Source organism: Cydia fagiglandana, chromosome 15, assembly GCF_963556715.1.
Source record: "Cydia fagiglandana chromosome 15, ilCydFagi1.1, whole genome shotgun sequence".
In the NCBI taxonomy this organism is placed as follows: Eukaryota; Metazoa; Arthropoda; class Insecta; order Lepidoptera; family Tortricidae; genus Cydia; species Cydia fagiglandana.
The window spans coordinates 14894194-14907931 of record NC_085946.1 but is presented as its reverse complement, the minus strand read 5'-3'; the positions used below and the strand labels follow the sequence as shown (position 1 = coordinate 14907931).

At 39.7% G+C, this 13738-nt stretch overlaps 1 protein-coding gene across 1 annotated transcript; it reads right to left on the bottom strand.

Moving 5' to 3' along the window:
* Positions 1 to 119: 119 nt before the first annotated feature.
* Positions 120 to 12104, bottom strand: LOC134671405 (DNA repair protein XRCC1). Its single transcript, XM_063529258.1, has 10 exons — positions 11897 to 12104; positions 10824 to 10934; positions 10028 to 10114; positions 9060 to 9224; positions 7216 to 7414; positions 5942 to 6613; positions 4631 to 4799; positions 3473 to 3672; positions 1789 to 2321; positions 120 to 1004 (listed from the first exon to the last, which is right to left on the bottom strand). Exons 1-10 carry the CDS (start codon positions 11945 to 11947, stop codon positions 855 to 857), a joined length of 2337 nt encoding a protein of 778 aa, XP_063385328.1. The 5' UTR covers positions 11948 to 12104; the 3' UTR covers positions 120 to 854.
* Between the last annotated feature and the right edge of the window lie 1634 nt (positions 12105 to 13738).

The window sequence follows — 13738 nt, the reverse complement described above, 5'->3', positions numbered from 1 at the left end:
TCCCATTCGTTTTTCGTCAAGTTTTTAAATTAGTCCTATTCTGCTTTCACCACTCATTCTACATTGAAAGGCACCATTGGCCAAAGGCACGATTGTGACGAATGTAGAATGGGTGACGAAAGCAGAATAGGACTAATTTAAGAAATTGACGAAAAACGAATGGGACGACGCAAGACGATACCGTGACTTCTAATGCGTTTGCATGGGCGTACGCAGCTTTTTTTAAGGGGTGTGGCAGAAGTAGTTGAGGCTGGGTACGTTGTAACAGGGTACGGTTGAAACAGAAATTCTTAGCTTATGGTCAGGGACCTGGGTGGGGCAACTGCCCCACCTTGCCCCACCGTGGGTACGCCTATGCGTTTGGCTGTTCCTTAGAGCATTTAATAACTGGAGTCGCCTTTAAGAGCTTACCCCTCTTCCGAAAAACTTGTACAATTGTGCAAACTTTTGTATGGACGTTCCCTTCCCCCGCAAAAATCGGCAGGCTACCTTCGTCAGGGGTGCGAAACTCCTGAGATCGGTCAAACTCGGCTCCGCTCGGCTCAGCATTGCTCCGAGCAATTATTAGGGTTGGCACCACTTGACTTCCTTCTGCGTGCACGACCACAGATAAGATAATCACTTGAATTTTGACAACCCTAAATAGCCGAAAGGGATAGTGTCATATATTAGAAAGGGATAGCATGATTCGACCCTGAACCGCTGTCAAACTTCGGTTTTGTAGGAAGTTTCCTTTCTGTACGGTAGTACTATTATTTATTCTGTGCCTTCGTACAGAAAATGACAGCCATGACGTCTCCAGTTACTAAATGCTCTAAGGGCTGTTCTCAAAAGTTTGCCGATCGGTTTAGACATTAGAGTTTATATTCTTCCACGTCAGCAAGTTGTTTGTCCTCATGGCATCGCCACAGCCAATCTGCGCGCACACGGAGTCCATTTTTACTGTTACCGGCGCCGACACTTAGGACGAAACTGATTTCGCTGTCGGAATCCATTGCAGCCCCCTGCAACAATTGTTAAAATAGGTGTTATCACAAAAACTTTAACGTCTGCTAACCTATGTCAGAGAAAAAAATACAGAGTGCTCACTCCATACATCAGTTTTGGTACCAATAAGACTATTATTTTCATAGTCGACATCTAGCATAGAGTTGCGGAATTGTCACTGCTACTTGACAATAGATTTTCCATTGACCGAAGTCTAATGCTCAACAATTTTCAGCTAATATTATAACTTGATTAACCGGAACTATTTTGAACTCCTTCTGCTTTAATATTAGTTGTAAATTGTTGTTCAATACAATGTTCGTGAGTCGTGATTAGGGAATGCTTCCGGTACTGAGTTTGTATGGCGAGAACCGGGAATTCACGGTTCCGGTACTGTATTTGTATACCGGAACTGTGTTTGTTAGCATTAGAAAGAACATCGCAGAAGTAAGCTTGTGGTTCCAAATCCGGCACTTTTAGCAGTAATAATTTGAAGTAAATTATATGTATTGACCATGCTACATTAGATAATTCAATAATTATTAACAACTAAAGAGCCTGATAAAAACTGCACGCTTGATTCTGTGGAGTTCTTTCTAATGCAAAAAAAACGGACTATAGTCGTGATACTAGTGATTCACGAGGCATTTAGTATCAAGTAGCGGTACTGATAATTCCGCTACTCGATGCTAAATGTCGACTATGAAAATAATAGTCTTTTTGGTACAAAAATCAAGTATGGAGTGAGCTTACCATGTATTTTTTTGCCTATGCCTATGTGGCCAAGGCCAAACTACTTACATCCATAACCACACCACCATACGCCTTCACATATCTGCTCAACAGCTCCTTATCAAACCCAGCAGCTTCCACACAATCATCTATCACAAACGTATATCCATCGAAGAAATCTGGCAACACACGCGACTTATCCATCTTTTCCTTAACCACTGGTTTCTCCTCATCAGTAGAATCTCCTGAATCTATAGTAATATTCGCTTGGATTCTTTCGTCTTTAACGAAAGCCACATCGGATTCTGAAGACATGTTAGAATAGTTGAGATTTCGTTTTTGTTTTGGTGATTCTTTATCCGGTTCTCTGCTACGCTTTCGTGAGTTTTCTTTGCTAGTACTTGATTTTGGTGACTTTTCTCTGCTAGTATGTGGTTTTGGTGACTTTTCTCTGCTGGTTTGTGGTCTTGGTGATAAGTCTCTGCTTGAATGGGGTTGGGGCGAATCTCTACTAGTGGTTGGTTGAGGGGAGGGAGAGTTATCTGTGCGTTGTTTTTTCTGTTTTCGTAATACTTTCTCGATTTCGTCGTCAGTGTCGCATTCTGTAAATGAAAATGGTTCGTTGGGTATAGTTGATTTTTATCGAAACCGGCTTATTATTACTGTTTAAAAATAAAGAATTAAATAAAGGCTTTACTTATGCGATTTAGTTACTCCAACAGCAAAAGACGCTTACAGGTCGTTTCACGAAAGCTGACCGCTACGAATGAAACTTTCATTGTATGAGTGACAAATGCGTCGGTATACATACATACAGCCATAGACTAGGAATCCTCTAGACTGAGCATAGTCGCGCTACCCCCTCTGTCACGCATACGGTAATTTTACTCCATGTTCGAGTCGAAAGTGTCTTTGCGTGACGTCCGTGTCTTTGAACGGACCAAACACGGTACGGGACTTCGCTCACCTCGTCCCGCGCACCCCCGCATTTTTGGCATCATCGGTGACATGAAATAATTGCTCTAAACTTGGTCTAGAGGATTCCTAGTCTATGCATACAGTCAAAGCCGCCATTTTATTTATTAATGTCATACTCAGATATTTTCATGCACTCATTTGTGCCAGTAGTTTTAATGAGTTTTGTGAAGTGTTATTTTGTAGTATTTCTCAAACATGTAGCAGTGGAACCGCCTGGGTTCCGTAGTAAACTATGAAATCATTAACTATAAATGGATTATCTTCACTTTCGGAGTATTTGGATGTCTAGTGGCAAACCTGAAGCAGTTTTATCATCATCATCCCAGCCAGCAGGAGGTTGAATCTTCTTCTTGGGTTCAGTAGCGAACCAATGCCACGGAAGCAGTCTTCTTTTCTCGCAGCACTGTTCGATCCACTCTCCTACAATACCATTATGCTAGTGCGCCCCAACAATGTCGAACTTAGTCCAAAAGCTTGAATATTATGTGTAAAGATAGTTTTTAGGGTTCCGTACTCGAAGGGTAAAAACTGGACCCTATTACTAAGACTCCGTTGTCCGTCTGTCTGTCTATATCTCATGAACCGTGGTAGGCAGTTGAAATTTTCACAGATGATGTATTTCTGATGCCGCTATAACAACAGATACTAAAAACAGAATCTAACAAATATTTATGTGGGGCTCCCATACGATCGTGATTTTTTGTCGTTTTTTGCGCAGTGGTACGGAACCCTAAGTGCGCTAGTTCGACTCGCACTTGGCCGGTTTTATAGTTACCTGAAGCAGTCTTATCATCGTCATCCCAGCCAGCGGGGGGTTGGACTTTCTTCTTGGGTTCCGTGGCGAACCACTGCCACGGAAGTAGCCTTCTCTTCTCGCAGCACTGTTCTATCCACTCTCCTAGCACCACTGTACAGTTGGCGCCCGATGGGGAGCTGCGGACTGTTCGAAGTTTCGGCGTGTTTGGGAAGGCGCATCTGTATGTAAATGAAAGAAAAAGTTATTACAATTTTTCAGGTGATATCTAAAAGGAGTTCGATTAGAGTTAAACATAGCTTAAGGAAGTCCACGTTATAATATGAGACCAATGGAGGAGAGATACAAAGTTTACAAAACTCAGGACAGGTCCTTACAGCCGGTTACCATTTTACTTGAGGTTATTGATGGTGCAGTTGCCTTAGCCCTTAGACGATACGATAATTAACCCGAAATCTTGGTGGCTTATATGGCACAATATAGGTAAGCTTGAAACTTGGGTTATTTTGCTTCAGTATTAGAAAACTGAGAATTAAATTGAGTTAGTGAAAACTAAATGTACAACCACCACACAACAGGATTGTTATGCCATTTAAATAGGGTTCTTGCTAAATTGGAAATTCTATAGCGTAAGTATGGAACAACTGATTTAGTGAAGGACCCTAATGGCTACTTGCACCATTCAATAACCCGAGGTTAACCAGTTAAACCTGTAGTTGCCATGGTAACCAGTACAATTTGAGACTGGGTTAACGGTTTAACCGGTTAACCGCGGGTTAGTGGGACGCTGCAAGTGGTGCTTAATGGTAAAATGGCGCAACAATCGCGGAGCGTGATGGTACAATAAATACTTGGTTAAGAGACGTATGCGTCATGTGCATTGTGCGTCAGCTGCCGCTCCGTCAGATTATAAATAAGCCAACAAAACACGTCAAGTCTGTTTTATTGCCAGATAAGTACTCAAATGACAGCCCGAAGCCCTAAAAAAGTGGTCCTCCCTCAGAGTCGGTATAGTGTGGAGGGGCATAGAGAAAAGGGGCATAGTCAGATGTCGACTGCGAAAATAATAGTCGTTTTGGTATCAAAACTGATGTATGGAGTGATATTTCTCAATGGGAGGGGCGCAGAATAGGGCAGAGTGGCGTTCTCTTGTGTCAGAGGCAAAAAAAGTAGACTCACATGAGGTGTGTGCAGGCGGGGCTCCAGTCGCGCTCGAAGCGCGCGCCCATGGCCACGGCGGCGTCGCGCAGGCGCGCGCGCCGCGGGTTCTCGTACCCGCTCAGCGCGAACACCACGCCACACATTAGCGTGTGCGGAGTGGAGCTTATAGGCCCGGGGCGGACCACATCTAATTACATGAAAAAAATTGATTTGTAGCCAGCAAAATAAATTGAAAACATGATTTAAAAAAAAAACAACGGGTTGCACTCCGGGAGTGCCGACAGAAGTGAAAACTCAATGACTAGTCCAAAATGTCTGCAGCACTATGTATAATTGACCCATCCTCCTTTCTATTGAAAAACTTTAGTTCCGAAATTGCTGGCCAGTGAGCTTAAATTTGTAGCGTTAATTGTTTAAAATTCGAATAGAAATTGTAAAGTTACCTTGCAGACCTCGCATCTTTGGTCATGATATTTTGAGTTTTATTCACCAGTACTAGAGTTCACTTTTATTAGCTTTTATTAACATCAAGATGTAGCTTTATTGAATTATATTGGAGTGATATAAAGTTAGAATGTAACCGAGATCCTCGTATTTCAGCCCGTACAAGATTAGAACATTGAGCTTTATTGCTTAATATAAAAGTCCAGTTTTAAATAATTGACCTGATTATGATACGTTATGACTAATGTTCTTTGGTGACGTCAGCGTTACGTTACGCGTTACGATGTATCGAGTTTATTACTTTTTCCTCACCTCAAAAAGTGCTCAGCGTAGCTAAAGAAGTTTTCACTTCAAAAATAACTTGAAAGGTCAAGAAAATTTTGCCGCCTCAAAACGAGGATTTGTTGGAAGTAATCACCGCAATCGAGCACGTTTCGTTAGCTCGGTTGGTATAGTGAATAGGGCTGGTTGGTACACTCGCTATACCAATTACCAAGGTCATATGGCTTCACTACACGATGGGCCAACGCAGGCCAGTCCAAGGGACGCAGCCATGCGGTAGAATGAGATAGCAATATCACTTGCTCCATCTAACGCATAAATGCGTCCCTTGGAGTGAAAGGCGTTGGCCCATCGTGTAGAGGAGTCAATAGGTTGGAATTTTACCCAAGACATTGACATTTTCCTTTATTAAAAAAAAAAATAAGATTACTCATAGCTAATTCAGAGCGCAAATTGCAAAACCAAAAACTTTCTAGCTAACCCTATGACAACTAAATAAAAAAGGCTTTGATAACAAAATTCTTACCTCGTCAAAATCACTTTACGAAATTTTTATTTATTTAAAGAAAATGGAATATAAAATTTAAAATTGTAAAACCTCACCTTTTCCTTTCTGCCTATCATCAGAGTGCTGTCTTTTCCTATTATCTCCACTGGCTCCTGCATCTTTTGTCCGCGATCGTGAACTATTTCCATCATCTCTATTCCTTTTGTCATTATCTCTAGAACTATCTCTATTTCTAGAACCATTCGAATCATCTGTATTTCTTTTGTCTTTGGAACTTTCTTGACTTCTGGAATTACTCGAATTATCTTTGTTTCTTCTGTCGTCATGTCTAGAATTACCTTTATTAGTAGAATTGTTTAAATCTTTATTCCTTCTATCATTATCTTTAAAAGTGTCTTTACTTCTAGAAGTATTTGAATTTTTTTTATCATCTTTATCATCAAGAAACTCTTTAAAATTCTTGCTAGCTTGCTCTAATCTGTTAGATCTTTCCTTATCCTTTCTAAACAGATTTTGAACAGCTTCCTTCTTTTTAGTTTCTTGTTCTTTCTCATCCTTATGTCTCTTTACTATAGAGTCTATTTTCGCGTGCGGTTGTTCATCATCTTCAGTATACATGAGGTTGTCTTTCTGTCTGCTTGTGTTGAAGTCATTGGTTTGGTTGGTTCGGTTAGTGTTAGTTTTAGCTATGGGAGTTTTAATTAGTTTCGTTGCGGAGTCATTTATGTTTCGGAGGGCTTGGGATGATGCTTGTCGTATTTGGGCTTCTTGAAAAAAAAATATCATACATTTATGACTTTATAAGCAATTTTACTGCTAGTAATACTGGAGTAGGTACTTAGAATATTTTTTTACATTGTTGTTTTTTTATTGGAAAAAGGTAAACATTTGACCACAATCTCACCTGATGGTAACTGCCGATGCAGTCTAGGATGCAACATGCTTACCTAAAAGTGTCTATTCACTCTCGATTTAAAGAGATCCAAGTTAATCTTTATTCACCTTCTCTTGAGAAAATTGAAATTGGAGATCTTTGGGAGGAAGTATTTTTTTTTCAAATTTACCGAGTGAACCCTTAAACCTTAAACCCTTAAATAAGTGGCTAGTATTGCTCAGAAAAGGATTACATATATGTTTAATTTGCCTTCATATCAGTATTGTTACGCTTCTGTATGAATGTACATATTATGTATTAGTGTTCCGTACAAAACTTTGTTTTAAGTTAAATTTAGTTTGTAGTTAGTTAGTTTTTTGGTGTAAGTGTATGGACCAAGGTCTGAAATAAATATATATATACAATATATATATATATATATTTTATTTATGAGCCCGTGCTAGATGCAAAAATGTAGTGTATGGTGTTCCGTACCAGTATTTTTACTCCCTTCACTAAGTCGATGCTTAGCGAACAGCTCCCCAGGCCTGAAGTCATCCTCATCCGAGGAGTACTGTCCTACTGGCACCGCTACTCGAGTGGGTACGGCCGGTGCGGGTACAGGCTGCGGTGATGGCGGCTTGCCAGACTCGGATTTGTCTGACTCGAATATATGCACAAAGGAGAGGCCATACTGGAACAAACAATATATAAATGCAGGGTGACCTAAAAATACGTTAGTATTATGGAATGATACATAGCTCTTTGTCCTCCGAGTGACAAAAATACTAAGTTGCTATGATCATAGTTTTACAGTAACTTCAAAGCTTATGTTGTAAGTAGTATGAACCTTTAAGTCTAAGGGGAAACTTTTAACTCTTTTTTGTGTGTTCTACCGCTTGTACAATGAACTGTGCTCTGAGGAATCGTTTGAAATAATGCCAACGGCCGCATTCTATTACCGCACTGCTCGCCGTCGGGAAGGTTTTCATCCTTACACTCTAGAACCTGAATAGTCGCGTACTGTGCGGTTTACGAGAGATTTCTTCCCGCGGACGCTCCGGCTGTGCCGCTCACTGCCGAGGTTTTTTTGACAGGCTGCAGTTTTCAAAAAAGGATTGTACAGGTTTTAAAAGGGTCGGCAACGCGCATGTAACACTTCTGGAGCTGGAGTTGCAGGCGGCCATAGGCTAAGGTGACTATATACCATCAGACGGGACAGTATGCTTGTTTGCCACCGAAGTGGTATTTAAAAAACCGGGCAAGTGCGAGTCGGACTCGCGCACGAAGGGTTCCGTACTTCCGTACCATAATGCAAAAAAAAAAAAAAGTCAAAAAAAAAAACAAAAAAAAACGGTCACCCATTCAAGTACTGACCACTCCCGACGTTGCTTAACACTGGTCAAAAATCACGTTTGTTGTATGGGAGCCCCATTTAAATCTTTATTTTATTCTGTTTTTAGTATTTGTTGTTATAGCGGCAACAGAAATACATCATCTGTGAAAATTTCAATTATCTAGCTATCACGGTTCGTGAGATACAGCCTGGTGACAGACGGACGGACGGACGGACGGACGGACAGCGAAGTCTTAGTAATAGGGTCCCGTTTTACCCTTTGGGTACGGAACCCTAAAAAAGACTGAACCACGATTTATTATAATAGACAACATACTTAGCTCAGGAACAAAATCCATGCTGCATATTATTGAGGTAATCAATAAAGAACAGTATTAATGCTATGCTCTGTATCTTTAGGTATTTAAATAAAAGTAAACAAAATCTACCCTCAAATGGCTTAAGGAGCCATTTGAGGGTAGATGAAAACATTACACGATCAAATAATGTAGGTTAAAGTCAGGCCGTTCCATAGAGGTACAATAATATAGAGAAGACATGGGGGAGGGGCCAAATGTCCGAACGAGATACACTTATAGAACTTTCAGTAGGAGTAGCAGAGAAAGCGGTACTATTGCTTGTCCTTGTCACAGTCTCACTTTTTGTTTGTTCCCCACCTTTTTGTTAGTATGGGCTATGGTGGGCAACAAATAACCCGACTGAATTACGTAGATTGTTTTTGGTATATTGTCAGGAATGTAAAAACGTGTTTTTAATATTGCCGCATTGCGTATGTTTTGTCTCTCACGGAGGCACGCGCACACCACTTCTATAGGATGCTACTTCTATGGGTCGTTCAGTGACTGGTCCAGGCGGTTTGTATTTGGTTGGTTAACCTATAAATGTTATAACTACCCGAAAATGTACAAATTGTTTGACTTTTATTTAAATACCTAAAGATACAGACTATAGTTCAATCCCAAATCCCAAAATGATTGCTTACCTTGCAGTGTTTGTTATAAGGCTGCGAGCACACAACTCTGACTCGATCCCACTTCTGAGCTTTAGCAGGAGCAAGCTGCTCAGCGCTGAACGAGCGCACGCGCTCCACGCCGCTCCCGCGACGCGAGTCCATAGGCGACAGGAACACGCTTGACGGGACCAGTACCTGTAAATAGTTATTTGTTTCACTCGGGGGCAAAGTTGTTGTTTAACCGCTAGTGCTAATATTGACACCCGAGCAAGCGAAAGATTCCAAAATTGAACCACGAGCGTAGCGAGTGGTTTGAAAATGGAATCTTGAGCGTTGCGAGGGTTTCAAAGCACGAGGGCTAAACAAAATTTGCCCCCGAATGAAATGAAAAATTGAAAATGAAAAATTTTTCACCACACCAACCCAAAGCAAATATTAAATGTAAAATATCAAACAAAATCAAATTCAAATGAATGTTATTGATTGATTCAAAAATCATCATTTAAAAGTCAATTCTACAGGCAAACATAAGAAAACAACTCAAAATTTGCATTTGTTTACTTTGCCTCACATGTGGATAAAATGCAACTTTACTATCAGTTTTTGAAGTGCAAAGTAAGCCTTTCCGAGCTGGTGTGGTGAAAAAATATTTCAATACAAATATGTAGTTCGGTAGGTAACGGACGGTACGCACGGACGGTGTTTCCGTTGCCGGGCGTCAGACCGTCAACATCGCCTGAAGATGCCTCGGAGAGAGGCGAAACACATGTCGAGTATTTTTTCTTTTGGTGGTGGTTTGTTATATTTATTTTTAGTGATTGACTAGCATCTTTTCGCGAATTACAAAGTAATATTTTGGTTTTAATTAGTTTTCATTAAGTAATCATTTTTTGTATGATTTTGTTTTAGCATCCTGTATACTTCAAGAAATTGTAAATTATTTTTTGTTATGTGGAAATATTGGTTCCTTATTGAATGATTTCTTTCCAAATACCTACTTCAAATTGGTCATTTGGAGTCTCCGAGCGCCCCACCAGGACTTCTACTAGTGCTGCATGGTATGCGCCAATATGAACTGTAGAAATCTGCAATCAAAGATACATTTAAAATTATCGAATTTAAACTTAACATGTCGCACGAGTGAGTAAAAAAAAGTGAGTCTAAACCGTAAAATTATTCAACATTTAATATTATTTTATTTAATTATTATTTTGTAGTAATATATTCATTTCAATAGACAAATGGGTACATTAAAGTATTATATAAGTGCACAAACAATCAAATAGCTTCTCATAGTAATTTATATTATTAGCATCGCCCATAGACACCTGCAACAGAGGTGTTGTAAGCGCGTTGCCCACCTGGAAAATACTCTTTCTTGAAGGTTGTATTGGTCTGGAAATACTGCAGGCTAGTTCATTCCACAGTTTAGTTGTGCAAGGCAGGAATACTGTCTTGGCTTTGCTGAGATAAAAATGACAGGAATTAACTGCAAAAAATTAGTTACTCTGCCTTTGGTGTTGAAATGAATGTGTAGTGCAATAGTGCAAACCACCAATTGTTTTTGTTAATCTGTATTTACTGGTGAGAACCTGTAATTGGCTTTTTGTATCACATTTATGAAACCTATTAACATGTTAACAGCTGTTGGATCTCCGAATAGTAATAAATAAATAAATAAATTAATTAATGTCTATTGTAATATCACCCTCTCTGTTAACTGACAGTTTGTAAACCTTATTACAAAACGCATAAGGTCCACCGATGGACAGTTAAGTGTGTGGCTATTTGTACCTGAACGGCATGTTTGAGCTGCAGCACAACCGAGCAGGATGCCTCCCCCTCTTTGCCCAGCCATTTCTTCTTGCTCACTTCATATGCTAGCAAATTGCTTGCTGGATTCTCCTGTTAGCAATAAACATACATTTTAGGAAGAAATAACTTTACATATGTTCAAATAATTTTTTCACATATTGACCTAGTCCCACAGCAAAGAGGCCAACTGTATAGAGTCCACCGGACAGTATTGGCCTGTCTGTTAGAACAAAATTTTGACAGTTCCAAACAACTGACAAGCCGATACTGTTTGGCGGACTGTTAATCAGTGGGCCCCTTAAGGCTTGTGTTGAGGGTATAACGATAAATATAATTTTATTACTGTTTTCAGTTGTCTGTTTGGTAACACAAGGTTTACTCGGATGCAATTGAAATGCTCTTATAATGTAAAGGCTTTCTTCTCTCAATTAATGTTGGAATTCTATTAGTATGATTAAGGGTTGGTTGCACCAAACTGTTCGTATTGTTAAAGAGTTCGCTAAATTTTTATGTATGGAAAGGTTCATAGTAAAGCCACAGAATAATTAATAGTACTACTGTACAGAAAGGAAATTTCCTACAACAACGAAGTTTGACAGCGGTTCAGGGTTGACTTATGCTGTCCCTTTCTAATATATGGCACTATCCGTTTCGGCTATTTAGGGTTGTCAAAAATTAAGTGATTATCTTATCTGTGGTCGTGCACTCAAAAGGAAGTCATGTGGTGCCAACCCTAATAATTGCTCGGAGCAATGCTGAGCCGAGCGGAGCCGAGTTTGACCGAAAGTCAGGGGTTTCGCACCCCTGGTAAAGCACCGGGGCGCGCCGGCTGACGTTGATCAGTCTGTCAAATGTGGTTGGTGCAACTGGCACTTAGTGAAATTGTAAACAAACTCCTAACCTGTACAAACACGTTTCTGCATTTGCATTCTATTGCACCATACCTTAAAGGTTGTAACTTTGAACGTGATTCTCACTTATAACACTAATAATACTTATAACACTATTAATATTATTACGAGATACGATATAAAACGACGATTACGACTTACCGAATCTTCGCTGCTAAAACTCACAACGTAGTCTAATTTTACTCGAGGCATGCTGTATGTTCCAAAGGTAAGCGTGAGATGAAACACTGAAGAGAAATGTTACTTCCGTTCCAATAAGGACTTTTAAATAGTTGGAATCATAATTAATTTGTTATTATGGAAAGAAACAACCGGGCGGAACTAGCGCGTAATTTTGCAAACATTTAGCTGTCAAGTGTCAATGTCACTGAGACAGTGACATATTGGTTGGTTTTACGCAAGCCCCCTACTCTGTCTGTTCTCTTTCACGGCGCAGCAACTAGTATCTTTTCTCTCTCCTTGCTCTTTTAAAAATGCCGTTTGTCAAAAAAGGACAACCATACTGTTGACAAGATGGACTTCAAATCCAAGTGTCCCCTTTTTAGGCGACCCAGGTTGTGCATGTGTGCGTAAAAACGTATATGTGTGCTCTTTTAGGGATGTGAAAAGTCGATTTTAATCATGTTATATATCGATAAACGCTACACAGCGGAACGAAATAGCGATTAATTGAAGCTTCAATATCTTCGTTAAACATAAATATAATTGAAATGCTAATGGATAATGAATATATTATAATGTAATAAAATAATTCAATTATTGCGGACCACCTATTTTAGTAGGTATTTATGTATTTTAATTAAATATCTGAACTTTCCCTTGGTTCTCTCTTGGGGCGTGACTATAAAATTGTGATCTGATAACCACAATAAAGAAAAAAAGCGTTTTTGTTCATTTTAGGTATAGTTAAACCTTTGAAGTAAAATTAAAATTGCAAGAAATGTCGATAGTTTATCGATATGACTTTATCGACATGGCTACAGCAAAGTGGGCCGCTTTGTTAGGGTTTCCCCAAATATATCGACGCGCATTCGGCAAAAGCCGATAGGCAGAGGCGTAACTAGGGGGGGGTTGGAGGGGGCACGTGCCCCGGGCGCCGTCCAAGGGGGGGGCGCCAAAATGGGCAAAATACCTCCCATAGAAAATGGACCAGTCAAAATGTAGGACACAGCCAAATTTTTTTTTCGTGACTTGCTCAGTATAATCCTAAAACCTCCCTGGCAACGGAAATGCAGTTATTTTATAGCCACCCTGTATACAGGATGGTCCAAACCTTGACGTCAAAAAAATTTTTTAGAATCGTCGTGGGTTATCAGAATATACCCCATGTATGTTAGCCGATTTTTCGTAGTTTACGAGTTTAACTTTTAACTTTTGTTAAGAAATTCCGGGGTGAAGCTTTGCTTTGCTTTTATGTCTTCTAATAATTGTTCGTGGTATTTGCACTGATAACATGAAATAGCGATGGGGAAGTGACCCCATAAAATAACAGTAGAAATAACAAAAGAGGACTATTTTTAATGAATTACTAATTTGGAAGCTTTCCACCTCAGTTTCTTTGACCGGCGACTCTGAAAAATTAGGACTATTAAGTATCCCTTTTTTGACCTTTTAAAAAAACTTAGGGTCTAGCAGTTTCTAAAATATTAAAAAGTCCTTGAAATCGCTTGTATTTTTTATTTATTTAGGTAAGGGCAACATCTAAGCTTGACATGCTTGAACGTAAAAGTTTGTCTTTTTTTCCCAACTCAGCCAAGGTGTTTTTAGGGTTCCGTACCCAAAGGGTAAAACGGGACCCTATTACTAAGACTTCCCTGTCCGTCCTACTGTCACCAGGCTGTACCGTGTAGGCACGAACCGTGATAGCTAGATAGTTGAAATTTTCACAGGTGATGTATTTCTGTTGCCGCTATAACAACAAATACTAAAAACAGAATAAAATAAAGATTTAAATGGGGCTCCCATACAACAAACGTGATTTTT

What these genes read in the sequence shown, in the direction of transcription:
- LOC134671405 (XM_063529258.1), bottom strand. Translation starts at nt 11,947, where the DNA reads ATGCCTCGAGTAAAATTAGACTACGTTGTGAGTTTTAGCAGCGAAGAT. An exon ending in CTCCAAATGACCAATTTGAA is followed by an intron (nt 9,225 to 10,027) that starts GTAGGTATTTGG and finishes AACTATTTACAG; the next exon opens with GTACTGGTCCCGTCAAGCGT. An exon ending in CTTATAACAAACACTGCAAG is followed by an intron (nt 7,415 to 9,059) that starts GTAAGCAATCAT and finishes TGTTTGTTCCAG; the next exon opens with TATGGCCTCTCCTTTGTGCA.